Consider the following 23,519-nt stretch of genomic DNA (forward strand, 5'->3'; position numbering starts at 1 on the left):
ATGGTCATGTGTTCACCGGTATGATTGGCGTCTAAGAGGGGGCGTGTATATTTTTAGCATGGCCATTGGACGATCGCTTTACAACACGACTCGGTAAAATGCACGAATCTTATGCATAGTATAATTGGATTCATAGATAGTAATTTTTTAGTCCAACAAGTTTTTGAAGCTGCTTTACAGAATAAAAATAAACTATTCGTTGTTATAGGTAATTGTTATCTTTAACAATTTGAAATAAATGAAATAGTACGTAATTTATATTCATCCATCCATCCATATTCGAACTGTTTATCTAGTACAGGGTTATCCTGTATTCCTTATTTCTCTACGTCCATAATAGGATCATCCATCACATTGCTGAGCTTTAATACAAAGTACTATTTATTACGAACGCCAATTAATTTCCATACCAGATTTAGACCATTTAAAATGACTCATAAAAATAAAGCAAGAAAAAGCGGAGATCATTTCGGTAATTGAACAAGCAATATACGATTACACGTCAAATAAACTTTTTGTCCGATCCTATTAAAATAGGACGAAAATAAGTTAATTCGAGTTCATGAAGAGTGTGCCAGATTCCACATTCCTTCGTAGTCCTGGCAGGGAAAATGTTAAAAAGAAAACCCCACCCACCAGACCACCGGGCAGTCAATCGGTGAATTCCCTAACCTCTATTGGTGAAGGTCTTTTTTGTCCAAGAAAGAATTCTACCCTATAATACATGTGGTACTTATGGTGGGTAGGGCTGATTTCGACCGTCAGCAAGGCGTCCCCGACTGTGATTACTAGAAGGGTTGCACAAGTAGCGGATGTGAGACTTTGCTACTATGTCTCTCGTTTAACTTTTAGTTGACCAAAAATACCCATAATGGAGCTGGACTATAAAAATCCTGACAAGAAATATGGTAAGTGTCTTATAAAATGTAACCAGTATTTCCATCGGCATTGTGTTTTGAGCTTAAGTAAAGTACTAGCTGCATTGCTGCATATTTTTGTTTTATTGCTTAAGTATAAAGCGCCGCTCCGAACATTAGTAAGACCAGCATGTAGACAGTAGCTGTGCTGGTGCGTAGTACGTATAACTTAGCCAGGGAGTTTTGAGTCTTATATTAACTACAGTGAGCGAAGTGTATGAAAGATGAGCACATGGGGTCTGATTCTGTTTAAAAACCGGTATCTTCCGCTGCCTTTGGGCATTTGCAGTCTAAAATAATTACTTAGAAAAATATTTCTTCAATTTCAAATGATAAACGACTTTTCTCCCGATGGTAGTACAGTAGTCAGCGAAAATCCCTCAAAGGTACTTTCGATTTCCGTTTTCGGATTGATTTAGCTGTCAGTTCTAAATGACTTTGTAGACTCCACTTCTATCCCGATGCGTATAACGCTTTTACCATGACGGAGTCTATTCCCGAAAACATGCATACTCAACAGGAGGACCCGAGAGAAGAATTAATAAAAAGATTTTCTTTTTCTGGCATTTCACTTAATTAGAATAACATAACAGCCCACCAAGTACTGGAAATTTATTCGTAATCCACGTAACATTTTAACTTGCTTTTCCCAATGCTACAATTCTGAAAATAAATGTGTTTAATATTCCATTGTATAGTGTATGTGGTATATGTATTGCGATTTATATAATTACAACTGTAACACATTTTAAAAATTTACACCAGATATTACATCTTACGAGAAAAGGGGATCTCATTCACTGCATATAGCAGATATTAAAACCTGTCAGTCATTATCTGCAAATGTAAATATCGTGGGAAGGCAGCGATTTCATAAAACTGCTTGTATATTTTATGTTGCCTGATTTCGCTGTTTATCGTATTGAATCCTACTTTGTCCACTTTGGAATAGTATACCAAACAATTAAATAACGCTTTTATTAAATAAAGGGCATCTCACAGCCACGTGAAGGTTATTCTTTAATGATAGATCTTTAGTGGGATTGTGCAGTCTGTGTAGAGAGTCTTGGGCTTTCCTCTTCATTCTCTCAAACTTAAATCTATCTATCTATCTATCTATCTATCTATCTATCTATCTATCTATCTATCTATCTATCTATCTATCTATCTATCTATCTATCTATCATATAATATCCTTCTCGTTTTCATACATGCATATTGCCGATAATGTTACATGCTATGATTCTATGAAGGCAGCGTTTAAGAAAACAGCTTGTCAACATACGCAGATTTTGTCCGGCTAAAAATAGGGCATTCCATAAGCAGGCGTTAGGAGACGGCGGGAAGGGGCGCGGCTACACGCGCTCAACTTTTCCTTTAGTAACACAAAGCAAGCAAATTCAGAAATCCCACAATCCCTGATTATTCTTGTATATTAGCAAAGTCTCAGAATTTTTTCCCCTTCGTTTGGCACGGCCTCCACAGCCTCTGAAATGGCAACAGAGTTAACAAAGTCCTCTTAACAAAATCTAACAAACTAGGAATTAACATGTAAGAACCGGGTAAAAACCGAGATGGTTCCACGAATCCTACTATTCATTCATAATGATTTATGAGATGATTTCTGTTTTTGCTTTTAGCTTCCTTCAGTATTTTTTTCCTTCCCCCAGGCTTCCTCTCTCCCTCGCAGTCAGTCACTCTCTCGCACTCTGTCTTGTCTCACCATCACTAATTGGTTCGGTAATTTCTCTCATAGGAGCTCAGACTAAGCGGCACACAGCACACATCCAGCCTGCCCTTTTCTTTGATGGATTTCCCGTCATTCACTTTCAGCACCGAGTCTGCCAGGACGCTCATGCAGCTGCAGCGGTATATAATTAAAGTATTTGCAAGAAACAAAAAATTCAACCTAAAACTCGCCCAGATATCTCCAGAAAAAAATGGAGTTCCTTCGAGTCAGAAGCAAAAACAAACCTCCGAACGTCTGTTTGGTATTCTCAATGCTAAGTGTACTGCTGTGCCGCTGGGAATGTCATATTTATTTTAAAAGGAGTAATACTTTTGACTGAAAAACTACAACTCTATAAAACTACATCATTCTGTAAAGGAAGCTGACATGGGCCAATCTTATGTAGGCTTGGAGGTATATATAGATGCTGGCGCTACTGTATGTTTTTAATTATAGTTGTGTTTAGGAGTGCCAGTCCGTATTCGTCCTTCAGAGGGAAGTAGTAATAACAGAGAAGTATGCTGGGACTGAAGCTGGTCTGTGCCATGATGTGGTTTCAAATTGCAGATAATTATAACCTTATGTTAGTGCCTCAGTTGTTGTGCCTTAGTTATATGAAATGTGATAGTCATTATTTTTCTAGTCTCATTTTCTGGGCTAGTTTTGACCTTGGCGTGTTTCAGTATCATAGGTTTTACGTGTTTGATGAGATGACTTTTTTTTAAAAAAAATCTCCTTGCCCTTTTCTGGAAAACCAATATTGAGTAAAACCCCCAAGACACGCTTTTGTTATATTACTGAATTTTTTATACGCCATCTTCATGAGATATTCATGCTGCAAACTAGACCCAGAAATTTCTCGGTTTTGTAGAAGCATCACTGTGAGGTTAAAGTCACGTTGTGACACTTTGACACCTCACTGAAGTGCAGAGATGGAGAAGCGGCAGACGCTGCGAGTCTGACGTCTTTATGCTTCTGTCAGGCCAGTGTTTTTTTTCCACGAGAAGTTTTTACTCCCAGTGGGAATGAATGAGACCGTGTCTGTGACCTCTTCCTTCCTAAAAAGGAGCTTTACAGCATAACCACACTGCTGGTTACGACCCTTTTATTTAACGTGTTGCAGGTCACTTGGGCAGTTTCTTTTTCTTTACTTGTGTGCTAATATGGTAAAATACTTAATGAAACAAATGTAAGACCTCAGACTTCTTTTTAAAGACCATGTTAAAAACCACGGGGCTTTTTTGTTAAGATACTCAGCTTTATTATGATACTCAGCTTTACACCATTTGGATACTCTTGTAGTATACTCAGCATTACTCCTGTAGTATACTCAGCATTACTCTTGTAGTATATTCAGCATTACTCTTGTAGGATACTTGGCATTACTCCTGTAGGATACTCAGCATTACTTTCGTAGGATACTCGGCATTACTCTGTTGGGTTTCCTAACTATTAAAGTGGGTTTAGACATGGAGAGTCCTCAGACTGGCAGTGATCCACAATAGTAAGGTGCCTTGTATCTTGTTGATCTATTATTACAGAACATGGGGCTGCGAGCAGGTCGGCTGTCTTATTGCACTTGTGTCATTGTTAGGGTGACTCAGGCGGGTTGGTGCGGGTGTGGGTCAGGTGGAGTTGCTCATCTACTGCGGAATTATCCAGGTGCCCCAGGTTAATTTAGATATGTCAATGGTCGGGTGCTTAATTCAAATGTTTAAAGGGATTAGTGAATTAAATTCTTGGGTCATGAGTTTCCTATCCGCAGTGCAGTAAATAAATGCAAACTGTACATTAACAACTGTACAACAGTAAACATCTACATATGCACAAGGAACACATGACAGTACGATACAGGTACAATATACCACGAGGCAGACAATCAGACCGTAGGTGTAACACAGCGCAGTTTAGTGCACCAGAGGCATTCACCAGTGCATCAGTTTGGTATAACACAGGTTACGTTGTTGTTATGTTGTTGTTCTATGTTGTTCGTCCCGTCCTGTATTGTTTGTCTAATGTACGCAAGGGACAGTGGGAAACATAATCTCGATATCTTTATATGGCTAGTACATGTAAAGAAATTGACAATAAAACTCTCTGACTCTGACTCTGCACTCAGGAGTGGGGGGTGGCTGATGTCAGCTGGCATTCAGCATCCTGGTGACCTGGTGAAGAAGCTGTCCCAGAGCCTGCTGGTCCGGCTCTTGATGCTGCGGTACTGTCTGCCTGACGGCGGTGGGGGAGCAGAGTGTAACTGGTGTGTCTGGGGTTCCTGATGATTTTAGCGGCTTTCCTCAGGATCCGCCTGGTGTAGGTGGCCTGTAGGGGGCGGTAGCGGTTGGGGTCCCCCTATGATTTGAATTTGATGATTTGAGTTTGAAACTCAAACTTGACAGTATATTTTGAGAATATGCTGCTTTAAGGCCTTTATGTGATATTTACCGGTCAGTTAACAGAGTTGAACCAGCGCTTTAACACTTGTATCACTAACCAAGCTTGTGGGTGACTTCCTGTCCAGCAGAGACGGCAGAGAGACAGCTTCCACGCAGTCACCGCTCTCACCCCACCCTCTGTTAATGGGGGGTATGATTCCCCACCACGGCCGACGAACTTCAAGAGCAAAGACACGGCCAGACAGCTAGTGCTTTCACAGTGTGATGGGAGAAAATGAGCCTTCGTAGCTCACAGTGGGGCGAGGGGTATGCAATCTCATAATGTCACATGTCTGAGTGCACAGTAATCCAATCCATGCGCTTACAAAAGGGGATTAAACAGAAGATTGTTGATGGGCCATTGGGACACTGACTTGAAGTATATATTGTTACGCTCATCCTGTGTACTGGGCACATTGATGGGAGAGACTGTACCTGAAGTAAAGGCAGTATCCTTATAGGGTGTGGCTGAGGGAGGTACTTTATCTGCTTTCTTAAAGACAGATGAATATATGACATTAGCATTCAGGTAATATAATACTAAAACCGCCTAAGCAACTGTTATCTGGTAGACAGTATTCTCAAATTGGGATTTATGATTTTATATAATCAAGCAATTGAGTGGATAAACCAGGGAAAAGGGCCTCTTAGGGAAAATAAACAAAGAAATTCGGGAAAAGGCGAAATCCTGGATCACCTGGCCGCACCTTTGGTTCCGCAGTGTTGGCATCGAAGGATGTTATATGTGCCTCTTAAAAATCGTAATGGACAGAAAACGAGAACCGAAACCGAGGAAGTGAGGGGGAAAACGCATGAGAACGAAAGCAATGGCGACCGCCGAAGGAAGCGCGGTGATTCTGCCAGGGCTGGTTTAACAGGTCTGACTACCGTTTCCACTTAAAACGATTTAGAAAAGCGGAAGTGAAGAAGTGGAGTACAAGAGCGTGCAGCAGAGTACATCCCGCATTACTATCCAAATAAACCAAAGGTTCTTCTTTTCCACGATGCCTGAGGAATACTATGGGAAGAACGGTGAGGCTTTAAAAAAATTATCTATCCAGTAATAATCTGTTGATCTCTCTCTGCATTTGAAAAAAAGAAAGTGTGCAGATTTTTTTTTCTGGGAAATGTGGCAGGCATCTTCAGTCAAGCGGAGTGGTTAAGTGATCATTTTCCTTAAAGTAATCTAAGATTTTACTAGAGATTAAAGCGTGGAAGCAGTGATACTCGCGTATTTTCGGCGCACACCAGCTGACACACTGGGCATGAGGATACGAAACTTTACGAACCTCCTATGTCAATGTGCAGGTGTCGAATGAGTAGTTTTATACTACAGTTTGACTGTTTATAAGTTGTGCTTCTAATGGTAGCTGCAGAAAAGTGGTAGTTTGTTACCTATGTACCGATGTCCGTGTTTCTCCCGACAAACCGACTCTATTTTAGATTGAGGCAGTCTAGACATCATTTAGCATACAACTGAAACGTTTATATTCTTGTACTTTAAAGTCTCTACATATGTAATTTCTTGTTCTGAAGTTACTTGTGGTAGTGAATTTGTTTCCCTGCTTTTCTGATCACTAATGTCGGGACGCCGAAGCGGGTGTTGACCAACATCGCAAAGCGGTGACTCACCGCCTTTTAATTGTCAGGTGTTGGCAGTAACTGGGGTTATGTTTTGGTAATTTGATAGGTATTAAAATGACTGATACTAACGAAATACAACTATCTCATTCTGCCTGGTTTTAGTGGGCTGGATAACAAGTGTCATATTTATTGTCATAATTATCTCCCTCCCTCTTTCCCCCAACAGGAGAGCCAAAGAAGTTCGATCCTACATTCAGAGGGCCCATTCACAACAGGTAATGAAAATCTGATTTTTTCTTCTTCCATGCAGCTGTTTGTTGTATTTCTGCACACACGTGTTTGTGTTCATTGTTAGATTGTGGTATCTCTTGCCAACAGGGGCTGCACTGACATCATTTGCTGCATCCTCTTTATTTTGGCTATATTGGGTTATTTTGCAGTGGGAATTCTGGGTAAGTCTGCAAGGAGCCGGTGCCTAAAAACAACCGAACTTAAGATTTGAAACCTCACTATTTCCCCTCTGTTACCACAGCTGTGACATGACCATGGGTTTGTTATTCTCATACTGCAACCTGCACTGTTAAAAAAATGCATGTAAAAATACGGTAAAAATACCTTAAATGGTGACGGAAAAATACCGTAAAAACAGTCTGATCAAATACAGAAAAAGAACGATAAATGTAAATACAAAATATTTCTCTCTTTAATACGCTGTTTGACTGTGTACAAGTTACCCACCATGTGCAGTTACCATTGTTTGTACAGTGCTCCTCACCCGTTCCTCTCGATAGAAGTAATGCGTTTACTTATATGCTTTTGTACAAGCCGGTATTGCGGTCATATGTGTGATTCGTAGTCCTGGGAAGGGCTGCAAATAAAGGCGCTTTAACTAGACTGCATTTGTGACTTGGCATCGTGGTCGTAGTCAACGGATATTACAATACAATAGAAAAATTTACTGTTACAATTTATAGTTTTTACGGGTTTTAACTGTTAGTTTTGCATAAAAAACATTTTTTTTAAATCTTATGATGTTTGGAAAAATACGGATTTGAGCAGCTTAATTATACAGAATAATATGTACCGTATTACATTAAACGATACTACTGTAATATTTACGGTGAAGTTCTGGCAACCACAGTTTTTACATTGGCTTTTACAGTAACTTTAGGTAAGTCATTTAACCTGAGTGTGCATATACATGTATATTCTACGGTTAATCGTAGATTAATCCGTAATCACTAAACGTTTTGCATCGTATATTTTACAGTAAGGTTTTGAACACCACAGCTGCCGTTTTTTTTTTTTTTTTACCGTAAATTCAATGGACTTTTTTTATATATAGTGTGGCGTTCAAGGTTTAGGACGGTAGTAAGAATATAACAAAAGAATTTTACAAACGAGAGGAGGCCATTCGGCCCATCAAGCTCGTTTAGGGAGAACTTAACTAATAGCTCAGAGTTGTTAAAATCTTATCTAGCTCTGATTTAAAGGAACCAAGGGTTTTTAGCTTGCGTTACACTAGCAGGAAGACTATTCCATACTCTAACTACAGGCCGTGTAAAGAAATGTTTTCTCAAATTCAGTTTACAATATTCTCCCGCTAATTTCTACTCATGGCTACAAGTTCTGGTATTTAGAAGAGATAATGAAGAAAAATAATGTAGTAGGCAATTGGTTGATTAAAAAAAAAAGAAACCTCTATAGGCAGCCAGCCAATCATAAATCAGAATACTTAAGCGCAAATTAACTGGCTTTTCCATTTGAGTCAGAGAGAATTGTGAGCATTTGTTTGTGTGTGGTTGTGACATCTTTGTACCAGTAACTTTAGTCCAGTCATTTAACCTGAGTGTGAGGGCCTTTAGGGATACTTTCTTGTGATGCTCTGCCCTTCCTCTCTCAGCATGGTCTCAGGGGGACCCCAGGAAGGTGATCTACCCTACGGACAGCAGGGGGCAGTTCTGTGGGCAAGTTGGTACCCCTTTGGAGTAAGTACAGCATATGATGTGACTCCCCATTAGTAGTGATGGGCAAATGAAGCTTCATGAACCATTTGCTGCATTTTGTAAGCAAAATTAGATGGTGCTCTTGCTTTGTGTACTTTGAGCCCTTTTATGAACAGAGAGTGCCATCTAGTGGACTCAGAAAATACAGCAAATGGTTCATGAAGCTTCATTTGCCGATCACTACCCATTATTAACATGTTCGGGTCCTGTTAGACAACATAATTCAAATGCAGGTTGCCTATTAAAAAAAAATAAGCTTTAGAATCTTTTGAAATAAATGGGAGTAGCGCGAAGAGTGCATGTTTGCTGGGCACCAGCTCCCTCTCGCATTCGCATTTAGTCGATTAACTGGTGATCACCTCGCAAACATTATGCGATTCTATGCATGCCTTTGGGTTATGAGTTGTAGAACAGAGGTCACTCGACTTCATGTCCTGAGTGGTTTTTCCTTCTATTTGTTGTGTCTAACTTAGGAAGAAACCCAATCTGTTCTACTTCAACATCATGAAGTGTGCCAGCCCACTGGTTCTGCTGGAGCTTCAGTGTCCAACCACACAGGTCAGGAACCTCGGCGTATCTCCTCCCTGCATCTCTTTGTCACTCACCCATGTTTCCCGATTATATTTTGTCTAAGTACACACAGGTGCTTCTTTGATCTTCTTGCTGGATTATGCTGCATTAGACATGTTCTGGTAACATCTCAGCCATGCCTCGACCTTCAGAGCTCCTTTATGTAATCCGAACAGAGCCCGCGTGAAACACCAGTAAAACCACTGGTCCCCATATTGTATCTATCGAAAATGCTGGGAATGAAACAGAAATAGTCTTGCTGTATTGTGGATAAAAGGACATGTATTAAAAATACAACATTGTGTGAAAGTCTGACAGTCAAAGAAAATGATGTTTAAATGACCTTCAAGTTTGTGTAAATCAATAATCAATATTATGTCTGTAAAAGTGTGTCAGCTTAACCCCCCCCCCCCCCCCCATAATCACCACAGTATCTGCAGCAACCATGAACAACCTATGTATTTTTTCTGCTTGGCCACTAGCACACCTCATATGGCTAATTAATGCCTCACTGACTTTCAAAAACTGATTTAGTCAATGAGTTAAGTAAGCTGGTGGTGAAATGTAGCAAATACATGGAATGGCTGAGGTGCCCCCTGAGGAGAGGTTTGGGAACCGAAGCGGTGTTCATCTAGCCGTCCAACTAGATGAGTAACTTTTTGAAAAACAGAAGGAATCCCTGTTGGTTTTTATTGTGTTATTCTTAATTTGCATATATCCTAATGTATAAGTGTCTTTTTGGTCCAAGCAGATATATGCTTACTCAAGGGCGTAACTTTGGTTTGCACATTTGGGTGGGTGGTTGAGGTCTCCACCCATTTAAGAGGAAAAATGATTGGGGGGGGGGTGCGTTACCACCAGCCCCCCTGTAATTTACGCCCATACACTTACTACTCGGATAAATAGCTTTCATCATTTCTTTTGATTGCCCAAGAAATTGGCTCTGCACTGTACCGATTGCTAGAGATCTACTTTAATTGAAATATAAGTGTAGCAATATTGGAATAATTTGGTGTGTTGTTAATACATGTCATGACATATTTGGATCAAATATAATGGACCACCTGGACATTAGTGGCTCTGTGGGCACCTCTGTTACCCCACACCTCTTGGGTTATGGGATTGAATCCCACTTATGATCCTTGTGTTTGCATGTTTTCTCTTTGCATTCTGCCTTACTCCTGCGGTGCAAAGACAAGTATTAGGCTAGTTGACGTTTCTAAATTGCCTGTACAGTGTATGTGTGCCTATATGTGTCCCGTGATGGACTGACATCCTGTCCAGGGTGTCCCCAATCTTCTGTCCTGTGCTGCTTGTGATAAGCACCAGGTCACCCTGACCAGAATAAGCGACTATAAGACAGATTGATATGGGAACACAGAACTCTTAACTCAAAATAATTTATTACAGATAAAGATATGTCTTCTCATAACGTTTGTGTTCGCCGTCAGATCTGTGTGGAGAAGTGTCCCGACCGCTTTATTACTCTGATGCAAGCCCAGAAGACAACGGATATGGATTACTACAAATCCTACTGCGTGGGAGGCATGGATGTCTCCAAAATGGTGAGCATTGTTTATGAATGCAGGAAGGGGCGGTGGCTGGGAGCACAGGAAAGAACCGAGTTTATTTTGTTTAACAATGCTGGATATGTGTCTGCGTGTTTAGGCGGCGCCAGAAATCCTGAAGAATGGGCTTTGTCCCTCGATGCTCCTTCCCAGCAAACCCGGTGAGTCACATGCTGTTTGGTTAGATGCTGATCAATCAAGCAAGCGTTTAATCCACCACGACATTCCAGCAAGGAAGGCCGTTGGGCTGTCAGGTCTTGACGGCCGTTGACGTCTTTCTCCGTCCTTGTCCTGTTAGTGACCCGCAGGTGCTTCCCAGCTTTTGGCCAAAAGGACGGAGTGCTCGTCGTGGGCAACAACACCCAATTCAATGACCAACAAGGGACGACCATAAATGCCGTTGACCTTGTCAATGGTGCCAGGTTGGTCTGGGATGTTCTGGTAAAATGCTTTAACCACTTGAAGAGGGCAAGGTTTCGTACGTCTTGTCACACCGCTCACTTTTGTGACCATTTATGCTCGTATATGGACACTGAGGTAAATTATCATTCAGTGATAAATGCAGCTGAATTGTAATATGAGGATTCTGTCGTGGTGACAATTCTCAGAGCACTAGGTCACTCCACGTTTCTAGAATCTTCCAATCTGGTGCAAATGCTGTTTATTCCTGTGATTTTCGCAGGAATGCTACAATAGTTAAAGAGGCCCGTCAGCTGGCCATGAAGATCTTCCAAGATTACACTCGTTCCTGGTACTGGATCCTCATGTGAGTGGTTGACGCCTCCCCCCCCCCCCCAGTACTGAGACATCCGCAACTTCCTCTGTGTTATCTCCGTATTATTTTGGCAGCAGTGTATGTATGTTCAGCTACATGTGCCTGTCCTTCCTCACAGTGGGTTGGTGGTAGCCATGATAATCAGCCTCATCTTCATCGTTCTCCTGCGCTTCCTGGCAGGAGTGATGGTGTGGGTCATGATCGTCATGGTCATCCTGCTCATCGGCTATGGTACACTTCCCAAGTCATTGCTGCATTTGGTTATGTTGTTTGGGGGAGGGGGTGACTTGAGCTGAATCTTCACTGCAGTGCGTTGTGTGTTTTACACCTCGTTATATGCTACGCCCAGGCATCTTTCACTGCTACATGGAGTACGCCAGCCTGAAGGACCAGCAGGGAGCCAACATCACCCTCAAAGAGCTGGGCTTCCAGAGCGACCTCACCGTCTACCTGCAGATCCGCCAGACGTGGCTGGCCTTCAGTGAGTCTTGCATGCGGATACTCAAGAGAAGCCCAACTGTGTCGGCACTGATAGGCCATCGGAACATGTGAAACCCATAGCCTGGATGGCGATTGGGTGGCTTAGCTGTCCGTCACTTTTCCCTGATGAGGACGCTCTCTTTCTCTCACCCGCCCTCCAGTGATCATCCTCTGCATCGTGGAGGTGATCATTATACTCCTGCTGATTTTCCTCAGGAACAGAATCTGTATCGCCATTGCGCTCATCAAGGAAGCCAGCAGGTCTGTGCTCATATGGGCGACATCATGTGTTTATTTTTTACATTTGCAATGCAGCTGCTGATGGTTTGTGGTTGCAGGGCCATCGGCTATGTGATGTCATCCCTCGTCTACCCTCTCTTGACCTTTGCCCTACTAGCGGTGGTGATAGCGTACTGGGCCGTCACTGCCATGTATCCTTTGCGGGTTCTGAAAGCATAATGCGCTGCTGTGTGGTCAATGCACATTCAGAGGATTTATTTGGGAGCAGTTTTGTTAGCGTTATATAACAACAAATAATGAATCCTTTCACCATGCTGTCAGGGAGTGAACAAGACGTGCGTTTTGAAGGCTTCAGGCCGTGCAGCATTTACAGACGCGTGCTTTTGAGTCCCTCTGAGTTCCTTAGTTACGCTGGTCAGCTTCCTGTCCACCTCCAGCGAGGCGGTCTATAAAGTGTTCAATGACACGGCGTGCAATTACTCTCGGCAGACCTGCAATCCGGAGGTGAGTGCGGACTGACCCTGTGTTGTGGGCCACGCTGGCGTGAGACCGAGTTGCCGATTTGACCGGAGATAAACCTTGGACGTTGCCCCGTCTCTTTTCCAAACAGAACTTCAACACTTCCACGGTCAAAGCCGTATGTCCCAGCGCCAAGTGCCTGTTTGCCTTTTACGGGGGCGAGAGTCCATACCACAAGTACCTGATCGTGCTGCAGTTCTACAACCTCTTCCTCTTCTTCTGGTGTGCCAACTTCGTGACGGCATTGGGTCAGATGACCTTGGCTGGTGCCTTTGCCTCCTACTATTGGGCCTTCAAGAAGCCGGATGACATGCCTGCGTTCCCCATATTTGCATCTTTGGGCCGAGCGCTCAGGTACCGCAGCTTGGTGGGCGGGGGTCAGACGAACATGTCCGGTGGAGATGCAGTGGAAGGGACTTGCGTGTCTGACACTGGATCCCTGTGTCCGCGTCTCTACCTTCAGGTACCACACTGGCTCTCTTGCCTTCGGTTCCCTGATCCTGGCCATCGTCCAAGTGATCAGGGTTCTGCTGGAGTACCTGGACCACAAACTGAAAGGTTCCTGATGGCACCATATTACTTGATGTTCATGGCTATTTATGAAAATAATCAGGCATATCCTTTGAGGTTCGGGGTTGCTAGGATTGTTCTGGGAATTTCCATTTTCTCTCTTACCATATTCCACCCCCTTCCCCCTCCACAGGAGCCCAGAACAGATGCGTGAAGTTTCTGCTTTGTTGCCTGAAGTGTTGTTTCTGGTGCCTGGAAAAGTTCATCAAGTTTCTCAACAGAAATGCTTATATCATGGTATGTTTCGCCACCACCAGCCACGGTGTGTTGGGCCTTACTAGTGATCTTACCACTTCCCTCTAGCATAGGGGTGTCCAACTACAGTCCTGGGGGGGCGGAACCCTGTGTAGCTTAGTCCTTTCCCTGTTCCACCATGAATGGTTCAGCTGTGTGGTAATTAGCACAAGGAGTTGAATCAGGTGTGTTAAATGAGGGGGAACCCTCTAGCAGATGCATTAGAATCCCATCAACAAACACCGCCCCAAATCCAGCTTCTTCCCGATAGTTGTCAGGCCATTGAACGGTTCGGTTACCTAGTTGTACCTCATTATTATCACCTTATGGGATTTCCATAAATACACATCTGTCCCAACACTAAGCAGTTAGTGTCATTGTTTATGAATACGTAGCACAATATGAACCAAACCCATTTGTGAGACAAAAGTTTATTTACCATTTAGGAATGTGTTTAGGTGGTGTCTTTATTAACTGCCATGAACCTAACCCTGCAATGCGTGATGTCTCTTGTTCACCGTAGGTGGCGATATATGGCAAAAACTTTTGCACCTCGGCCCGGGATGCTTTCTTCCTCTTGATGAGAAACGTAATCAGGTGGGAGTCCGGAGATGCTAGTAGGCAGTCGGGTTAGGGGGGGGGGGTGTCACTGCTGTCATCCCTTGAATTTGCTCATTTGAGTGTCTTTCTCCGGCTGCACAGGGTTGCTGTGCTGGACAAAGTAACGGACTTCCTGTTGTTTTTGGGCAAGCTTCTCATTGTTGGAGCCGTGGGTAAGTCAGTCTGAGGGCTATGTTATTGTTTCCAGGTTATTATATGCAGTGATATTAGTGACGTCTGTGGTAATTACCCTAATTACTGTCAGATGCTGTTGCTGCATTTTCTTTCTGTTTTCCTTCAGGGATACTTTCTTTCTTCTTCTTCTCCGGGAAGATAAAGGGGACTGACAATGTGGTGCCACATCTCAACTATTACTGGGTTCCCATACTGGTGAGTCAGAGAGGTTGTGGTTTGGATTGGCGATTATCCACAAAGGCCAGTGAAGCTCAGAGGCAGGGCTGTCCGTTGCAGCAGTGGAAAGTCTGAGGGTCAAATGGTTGTAGGTGTAAATGACTGCTAACACCCAGATTTGTAGTTTTTGGGTTTGGGAATTGGCAGGTGCGTGTGTGTGTGTGTGTGTGTGTGTGTGTGTGTGCACGCATGTGTGTGCGCGCGCGTGCGCATGGGTTTGTATTTACCACATTGTGGGGACCAAAACGTGGTGGTACTTAGCTTGTGCGGACATTTTTCAGGTTCCCACAATATAAACCTTGGATAAAAATCTGTGACAACAACAAACTAAGAGTGTCAAAGGTTTTGTAATATGTTTTATTATTTATTGTTAACTTGTCCATAGAAATGAATGGAGAGTCCCCTCAATTACAGGAATATATGAACTGTGCGTGCGTGCGTGCGTGCGTGCGTGCGTGCGTGCGTGCGTGCGTGCGTGCGTGCGTGCGTGCGTGCGTGCGTGCGTGCGTGCGTGCGTGCGTGCGTGCGTGCGGTGCGTGCGTGCGTGCGTGCGTGCGTGCGTGCGTGCGTGCGTGCGTGCGTGCGTGCGTGCGTGCGTGCGTGCGTGCGTGCGTGCGTGCGTGCGTGCGTGCGTGCGTGCGTGCGTGCGTGCGTGCGTGCGTGCGTGCGTGCGTGCGTGCGTGCGTGCGTGCGTGCGTGCGTGCGTGCGTGCGTGCGTGCGTGCGTGCGTGCGTGCGTGCGTGCGTGCGTGCGTGCGTGCGTGCGTGCGTGCGTGCGTGCGTGCGTGCGTGCGTGCGTGCGTGCGTGCGTGCGTGCGTGCGTGCGTGCGTGCGTGCGTGCGTGCGTGCGTGCGTGCGTGCGGTGGGACACTACCGCCACTTCACTGACCCATGACCCTGTCTCTTTCTCCCCAGACACTGGTTGTGGGCTCCTACCTTATTGCACACGGTTTCTTCAGCGTTTACGCCATGTGTGTGGACACACTCTTCCTCTGTTTCTGTGAGTAGGACCCGAAACAAGTCATTCTGAACCATTCAGTCATTCTGAAGTGCACATATTTCACTTGGTGGAAGGATGCTGTCACACTTCTGCAAATGGAACCCGAGAAGGCAGATTTAAGGAGAGGGTGCCCTGATGCCGTTTTAACTGTGGAAAGATGGGCCATCCCAGCCTGCTTCATGTTTTCTCACACTAATTGCTTCTGCTTACAATTTCCTGTTTTCCGGATCTCTGTACCGCACTAATTCAGTAACACTTCCTGAGTGTGTCACTTGCTTGTGGCTTCTTCTGCTGCTTTTCTCTGACTTATATCTCTGTCTGTTTTTCCCCAAACCTCTACCCCACCCTTCCCCTTGCCACCTTTACCCATATCAACCCGACGGGTCGACCTCCTGTGTGTTCTATCCTACATCTGACTGCTCCCCCTCTACTACGGATTAACCCAACTCTTCATTCGGCACGCAAACGCACATACGCGTACATGCTCAAACATGCGCAAAAAACGCTCACGTAAGGCGAGGACCTGGAGCGGAACGACGGCTCTGAAGAGAAGCCCTATTTCATGTCCCCGAAGCTCCGTGACATTCTCTTTGAGGACAGGGCGTCTACGGAGGAGAAGGGAGAGCGGGCCGAACAAGAGGAAATAGCTTCCCAGCCCGAGCATCTAGTCAGCGGTGGTGCGACTGCAGTAACATCTGGGTCGATCGCCCCAGAGCCGTTGCAGACTTGATCGAACACGTCTGGGCCGTGACAAGGAGCTCTGTGAACATTCCTTCACACAAAGTGCCGTGGGACCTACAACGGCTGCAGGGGCTCCCTTGGATAACGGCCGCAGCTTTGAGTTGGCTGCAATTTGGCAAACGTAGAGTGTGGAAAGATGTGCATTCGCTCCTGTGCACAAGAAAAGGCTGAAACTTGAGACATCTGGCCAAGAATTGGAAAAGCCCCAAATGGCATTGGGTTATGGGTCATGCATGTTCTCGACTGTGTTAAAGAGCAACCCAGGTGCAACGACTCAATGTGCCTGACGAGTGTGGGCCGTCTGTCCTGCTTTATATGAATATATGCAAGGGGACGCCTTCTGTCACAGTCAGAAAGTGGGAATCCGGGTTGTTCGCTGGTGCCGTATCTTTCAGCAGTGCTGTATGGAAGAGCTTGTTTCGTAACATGTGACAGACACAGACTTGCCTTGAAAGTTCAGGCTGCTGGTTAGCACCGGGACTCTCTGTATCGGCATGCCTTCAGCTCTTTCTCTTGCATGCGGGCGACTGTGCTTTTAATGCCTTATTAAAACACCCAGTTCGTTGGATGCCTTACCCTGCAATTATTTCCGACTCCCCGAAGGTGGAGGGTGGCGGGGTGGGTGTATGATGGTGGTTTCCTTTTCCACCTTGGCGTGCCTGTGAGTCTGGTAGGTGCCCAATCCTCTAAGAATACACTCGGGTACTCGGCCCGATTCACACCTTAAAGGGCGTGATTTATGGAGTTGCCGGCGGTAAGTTCTCCCTGTCTCATTTGCATGCGTTTGTGCTCCTGTTTCCGTTCTGCCTGACCAATGGTGTAACTGTATCTCGTTCTGATTCTCCACCCTTTTTTCTCCTTCACCCTTCCTGCCGCCTTTGTTCAACCCCTCTACTCTTTTTGTTTTTTTGTAATTCTGCCCCCCCCCCAGTGGAAGACCTGGAGAGGAATGACGGCAGTCCGGAACGTCCCTACCTGATGTCTGATAACCTGCTCAAAGTGCTCAAGAAGAAGAACAGCAGTGCGGAGGCCCAGTGACCTGCGTGGCCTTGAGTGGGAGGTGCGGCTGCTGGCTTACAGTGGAAAACTGCCTCGCTGTATCATTACCACGCGATTCGATTGGTCTCCCATCTCAAGAACCGCCTCTTCTCCAAAGATGGAAGTGTCCTTTGGCCACAGTGACGCTGGATAGTTAAGTAATTATGTCTTTTCTTAAAATATACTGCACACTTCTAGTGAAGGTTTTTTTGGAGTCTGTATATAGCCAGGAGAATGTTTTCTATAAGCCTATGCAATGTAGAAGCAATTTGAGCCAAACCTGTCTACTGGGAGAGCAAAAACGTGGACTGTCTGAGGCTGGCCAAGGACCGGATCGGGAAACGCTGGCCTAGATGACAGAGTCAGGAACAAAGAAAAGAACAATCTGATGATTTTATACATTTTACAATGCTGTTTTTATGTTTCCTGTCCCCCCCCCAGATAAGTTACATAACCACTGCCAGATAATTATTTTAAGATACTTTGATTCATCAGGTTTTACTTGAGCTGTAGGTTTTTTTTTACTGGATGGACGCATTTTTATCTATCTCCTAAGAAGCCCTAAACTATTATTATTGTCAAAAATGTGTAACTTGCTTCTAGTGCTATGCAATTATTTGTAATAAATGCTAACAGGAAATACCAAACATTTACATATTGATGTATGTTACTTAGGTAAGTTTTTATTTTTTCCATTTTTTTTTTTTTTTTTTTACCAGTGTGTTTTGTTGGTTTCAGTACAATGGCCTGTAACTTGTTTTGTTAATTCTGAAATAAGAATTTTTAAATAAATTTCTACATACCGTCAGTATTTGGAATTGTAAAATTGCCACTTAATCTTCTTGCTATAATTATATAACACTCAGTGCAGATGGGACAGATTGATTTTGCTGTTCGTCGCGGCTCAGATCTTCACAGTGACTGTTTCTTGCTGTGCGTTTTAGAATCCAGCTGAATTTTAATGCACTCTGTCGCTTGGATAACGGCAAGAAGCATTTTGGCTTCTTGACAAGCGGCTGCTTTGGATCGTCATGTTCCAGGTCCAAACTGAACGGGCAGCAGCTTTCACACATGTTTAATGTGTAAGGAATGTCCTGAGGTTGCAGGGTGTCTTGGGGGGGGGGGGTCACACACATTCCTCACTTCCAGCACTAAGGATTCAAATCCTGGAATTTGCATGCTGTACAGTGTTTTTCTGTTATAGTCCAAAGACATTATGTTAACTGGTGTCTCTAAACTACATGTAGTGCATCACTGTGTATGTGTGGGGGGGGACCAAAATCTGGTAAAAACCTGAAACTGCCCTGGTTTAGAGGGACATTTTTCAGGTCCCCACTTGGATAACCTCAATTTTCTAAAAATCTGTGAATGCAATCAAAAAAGTAAACATGTCATTCTTGCATTTTGTTTGGTTACTTATGGTTAGGGCTGGGTAGGGTTTAAGGGTGTCATGACTGGGATTAAGGTTTTTCCCATAGAAGTGAATGGAAGGTCCCCAATTTCGGTAGGTATGCCAACGCGTGTGTGTGTGTGTGTGTGTGTGTGTGTGTACCCTGAGATAGATTGCTACCCCATTCAGGACATCTTCCTGCCTTGCATCTTGTGCCAAATGGCATCCCGAACCATTAGGCCTCCTATATACTCTATGTGCTGTACGGAACCTATCCCGGAAGCAATGGGCACAAGGCAGGGAACAACCCAGGATGGGGGGCACACATGCACACCTATGGGCAATTTTGCAACTCCAATCAGCCTCAGCATGTTTTTTGGGACTGTGGGGGGAAACCGGAGTACCTGGAGGAAACCCCACGACGACAAGGGGAAAACATGCAAACTCTGCACACATGTCCGTCTCTCTCTCTCTCCTCTCACTCTCCTCTCTCCCTCTCTCTCTCTCTCTCTCTCTCCTCTCTCTCTCTCTCTCCTCTCCTCTCTCTCTCCTCTCTCTCTCTCTCTCTCTCTCTCTCTCTCTCCTCTCTCTCATTTATATATATATATATAATCACACACACACACACAGTACTGTGCAAAAGAAAATGATGTTTAGATCGTTTTGGTGTAAAACTAATAAAATGAATATGATGCCTGTCAAAGTGTGTCAGCCATTTCAGAACCTCATCCTAGTATTTGCAGCGACCGTCCAGTGCAGCCATGTATTTCTTGACTTGGCCACTAGCACACCTCATACAGCTGGTCAATCTCTCACTGACTTTTTAAACCAATATATTTAATTGAGCTGTTGGTGAAATTTAACAAAATTATGGAATGGCTGAGGTGCCCCTGAGGAGAAGTTTTGGAACTGAAGCAGTGTTCATCTAGCCATCCAACTAGATATCAGTAACTTTTTAGAAAACAGAAGAAATTATTAACAGTTTTTATTGCATTACTCGTAATTTGTACATGTTCTAATGTTAAACTGTGTTTTTTGTTCTAAGCCAAAGTACTACTGCTACCCAGATAAACAGCTTTAAACATTTCTTTGGACTGCCTAAGACTTTTGCACAGTACTGTGTGTGTGGATGTGTACGTACATATATATGTATACATATATATTATGTATGTATGTGTATATATGTATATATATATATATATATATATATATATATATATATATATAATGTGTCTAAATATATATGTGTGTGTGTATATATATATATATATATATATGTGTATATATATATATATATATATATATATATATATATATGTGTATATATATATAAATATATATGTGTGTGTGTGTGTGTGTGTGTGTGTGTGTGTGTGTGTGTGTGTGTACATACACACTATACTGGCCCGTGTATAGTACATACTCCAAATGCACGCATGAAAACCAATCAGGCTTGAACTTTGGTGCCCTCTTGTGATTTACTGTGATACTGTCCTGAATTGCACTGAATGTAGTGAAACAATGGCTTGCATTTGGTTGGTTATTACTGCATCCACGCTAAACCTGCTTATCTGGCAGAAAATTTCGTTTAAAATGAATTCAAAAAATCCTTTTCAGCTCGTCATTCTCTCCCCACCACAAGGTGGAGACATTAATGTTCATGACACCCTTTAAATTGAACTGAAAACTGATTCAGTCGGGTACATTCTTCGTATTTGTTTTTCTGCATTGTCCCTGGTGCGAAAACACGATTCTCTACTCATTACCTGTGGTAATATTACCAGTGCATTTGACATGCCCAAGTGAATTACATTCAGCCCAAGTATGGAAACAGTTGCAACAAGAGCAGCTATTGAAAGACATTGTAGGTTTAAATTATTTGTTCTGTACATAATTTGGAGTTGTCATGTACCCTCACTGAGCACTTGATTAGTAATACTATACTATTACTAAGCAAGCCCTCCCTTTGCTCAAAAACAACCTCAATTCTTGGTGGCATGGATTCCACAAGACGTTGGTAACATTCCTTAGAGATTGTGGTCCATGATGTCATGATTGCATTATGCAATTTCTGCACGTTTGTCAGCTCCCACTTTACCGCATCCCAAAGGTTGCACTGGATGCAGGTGCAGTGCCTGTGAAGGATAACAAAGAACACTGAACATGTCACGTTCATGAGACCGGTTTGTGATGACATTTGCTTTGAGCCATTAGAAGATGGGAAGATTGTGGCACTCGAGGGATGGTGGATTGGTATAAGCGGCCTAAAGTGTGCCAAGACAATACCCCCCCCCCCAAGCCCGGACTGCTGACAAGGCAGACTGGCTTCATGGATTCACGCTGTCGATGCCAAAGTCTGACCCCACCACCATCCGAGTTTCATCACAGACTGCAGTTCTCCAGTCTCCAGCTGCCCAGTTTTGGTGAGCTTCTGCCCACTGCTTTCAGTTACTGGTATACAGGAGTGGATCCAGACACAGTCTCCTGCTGTTCTAGCTCATCCACCCCAGGGTTAGATTTGGTTTGGCATTCTGGGGTTTGTACAACTGTGGGGAGCAGAAAGAGTAGTTATCCGAATTACTGTAGCCTTTCTGTCAGTGTGAACCAGTCTGGAGATTCTCCTCTGACCTCTCACCAGCAAACCGTTCCCTTCCACAGAATTGCCCACCAGTTCTGCAGTTACAGAAATACGCAAACCAGCCTGTCTGGCACCAGCAGTCAAGCCACAGTCAAAGTCACTGAGATCACACTTTCTGGTGTTTGAAGTGAACTTTAGTAGAAGTTCCTGACCTGTATTTGCATTTTTTTATGCATTGCACTGCTGCCACATGATTGGCTAATAAATACACAAATAGGCAGGTGTACAGGTCTTCCTAGTAAAGTCCTCAGTCAATGTATGTCTAATGTTCCAGGATGGTTTAAGACGATTCTAATAATCAAGTCTTCCAAACTATAGTTCAACATGTTACTCGTTCTCAGCTATTGAGTAGCAAACTTCCTGTTTTTCCTTTCTTTCTCAGATTGCGAAAGAATGCAGACCAGGTGTGTTAGATAACCAATCACATACCTGTCGTCGTTTTGCCTGTTTTGTGTGGAGATTGCCACTAAAGCGTTCTGTGAAACTTCCTCGGAATGACCATGGGAAGCTCACCCACCGCCCGGCATGTGACTTTCTTGGCGTTGTGCAATTGCATTGAATTCTACATTTATGGCTTTATGCCACAATTCTGTAATCGTGGCTGTGCATATTAGCTTCTTGGGCACATATCCGATTAAAGCACTCGCTTTCGCTCCTAAATTTTAATGGGTGTTTATTTGCACAAAGAGTAAAATCGTCAGTAAGTATATATATGTATAAAGTATATATGCACACAATTTTAACTACAAAAACACAAGGATTCTAAGGATGGTGTAAGCTTGGTTTGGATCCATAGCTTAATCAGGTCATGCTGATAATTCTTTTATATGCAGGATATATTTATGATTGGTGGTCCTGTGGACATCCATTGGATAACTAGAGGGCACCACTTATGGGTCTGATCTCCACCTTTTCTCTGTGTATGTTTTTGAATGTTCTCTGGTATATGTGGACTGGCATCCCATACTAAGTGAACCCCAGCCTTATGCTGCCTGGGATGGACTCAAGGCCTTTCCTGACCAGGATAAAAAGGTGGTTTGTAGGAAAAGGGTGACTGTGTTTCAGACAGGATTCTGATCTAACTGCAAACCCTCCGCTTTCTCACTGTGAATTTCTGCCAGTACCTTTCCAGCCTCTGTTGTGCGGTTGGAATTCTGGCTGAAATGCTTATCTGGCTCCTTGGTGGCCTGGATCATTTGGACAATTTGTTCGTAATGGAAGGTCGGCCAGACAAGTTTGTGAAGAACACGGTGTTCCTACCGATTTGAAGATCAGCACTTTTAGGTCAGTTTGGAAAAATACTGTGTACTGGCATTAAAGGTGCGCTATGAGAGATGATTCCCATTCAGATTTGCTTTTCAGTTAAACAGATGCATAAAAACCTATATAACTTTGGAAAAAAATAACTAGCCGAGCAGCAAAATCAATGCAAATTTACAAATTAAGTACATATATTTAATTATTTTTCTTGTTTCTGTTTCTACTTGCAGAAGGTAAGTAAATAATTTGTCAGATGTGCTACTAAACATGACATGATTAGCCACAGGCTGAGGAACGCAAGGTCTCTGTGTTCATGTGGGCAAACAGCCTTTGAGTGTCGGTTGAATGCGCTTGGGGCAAAATCCTTTCAGTCACCTCAATATGCAAGACATCCAGCAGTAGTTACACAAAGTAACTGTCCTTCTGCACAGGGTAACCGGTGCAGCCAATTGTGTGTGACAGTAGGGAGCTGAATTGGTGACTAAGGGGTAATAAGGTCAAATGGCCTTCCTGTGCTTTCAAAAGTCATCAGCGATGTCTTACAGCAAATGATTGGAATTCCTGTCATTCTTAGCACAGGTAACCTTGAGCAGAAAAAGAGCAGTCAAAGTGTCTTAATCTTGGATGATGATCTCCACCAGATTCCCCAGCGGTGAGTTATCATTTACTCGTGTTTTTCGTAACAGCAGCTGAGCCCGCAAGAAATACTGCGTGACGTTCTTTTCGGGTACATTATCTTTGCCAGGTATCGAAATTCCGGTTGATGGCAACAGGTGGTGCTGTTGCCGTTACATCACATTGGCAGTCAAAGGAGTTTC

The 23,519-nt window shown here is 43.7% G+C and overlaps 1 protein-coding gene across 4 annotated transcripts; it reads left to right on the top strand.

Moving 5' to 3' along the window:
* The first annotated feature begins 676 nt into the window (after positions 1-676).
* On the top strand, positions 677-18,224 carry LOC125717756 (choline transporter-like protein 2). Of its 4 annotated transcripts, none has more exons than XM_048991006.1 (22): positions 677-908; positions 6,889-6,937; positions 7,041-7,114; positions 8,566-8,650; positions 9,142-9,226; positions 10,690-10,803; positions 10,907-10,967; positions 11,105-11,228; positions 11,489-11,572; positions 11,700-11,812; positions 11,931-12,062; positions 12,223-12,322; positions 12,400-12,492; positions 12,721-12,805; positions 12,912-13,174; positions 13,284-13,378; positions 13,524-13,627; positions 14,148-14,221; positions 14,327-14,397; positions 14,526-14,614; positions 15,550-15,634; positions 16,150-16,943. In XM_048991006.1, the coding sequence occupies exons 1-22, from the start codon at positions 872-874 to the stop codon at positions 16,362-16,364; spliced, it is 2,232 nt and encodes a 743-aa protein (XP_048846963.1). In that variant the 5' UTR covers positions 677-871; the 3' UTR covers positions 16,365-16,943. The 4 variants fall into 4 exon arrangements, with proteins under 4 accessions (XP_048846963.1, XP_048846965.1, XP_048846964.1 ...); XM_048991008.1 differs by lacking the exon at positions 16,150-16,943 and adding an exon at positions 17,307-18,224 and having other exon boundaries at positions 681-908; XM_048991007.1 differs by lacking the exon at positions 677-908 and adding an exon at positions 5,627-6,110.
* Positions 18,225-23,519: the final 5,295 nt, after the last annotated feature.

The sequence above is a fragment of the Brienomyrus brachyistius genome, chromosome 22 (assembly GCF_023856365.1).
Source record: "Brienomyrus brachyistius isolate T26 chromosome 22, BBRACH_0.4, whole genome shotgun sequence".
Lineage (NCBI taxonomy): Eukaryota > Metazoa > Chordata > Actinopteri > Osteoglossiformes > Mormyridae > Brienomyrus > Brienomyrus brachyistius.

Excerpts from the sequence above, each read along its gene's own strand:
- LOC125717756 (XM_048991006.1), top strand. The coding sequence starts at position 872 with ATGGAGCTGGACTATAAAAATCCTGACAAGAAATATG. Across the intron at positions 11,573-11,699 it reads TCCTGGTACTGGATCCTCAT|TGGGTTGGTGGTAGCCATGA; the intron begins GTGAGTGGTTGA and ends CCTTCCTCACAG. Across the intron at positions 12,323-12,399 it reads CTCATCAAGGAAGCCAGCAG|GGCCATCGGCTATGTGATGT; the intron begins GTCTGTGCTCAT and ends TTGTGGTTGCAG.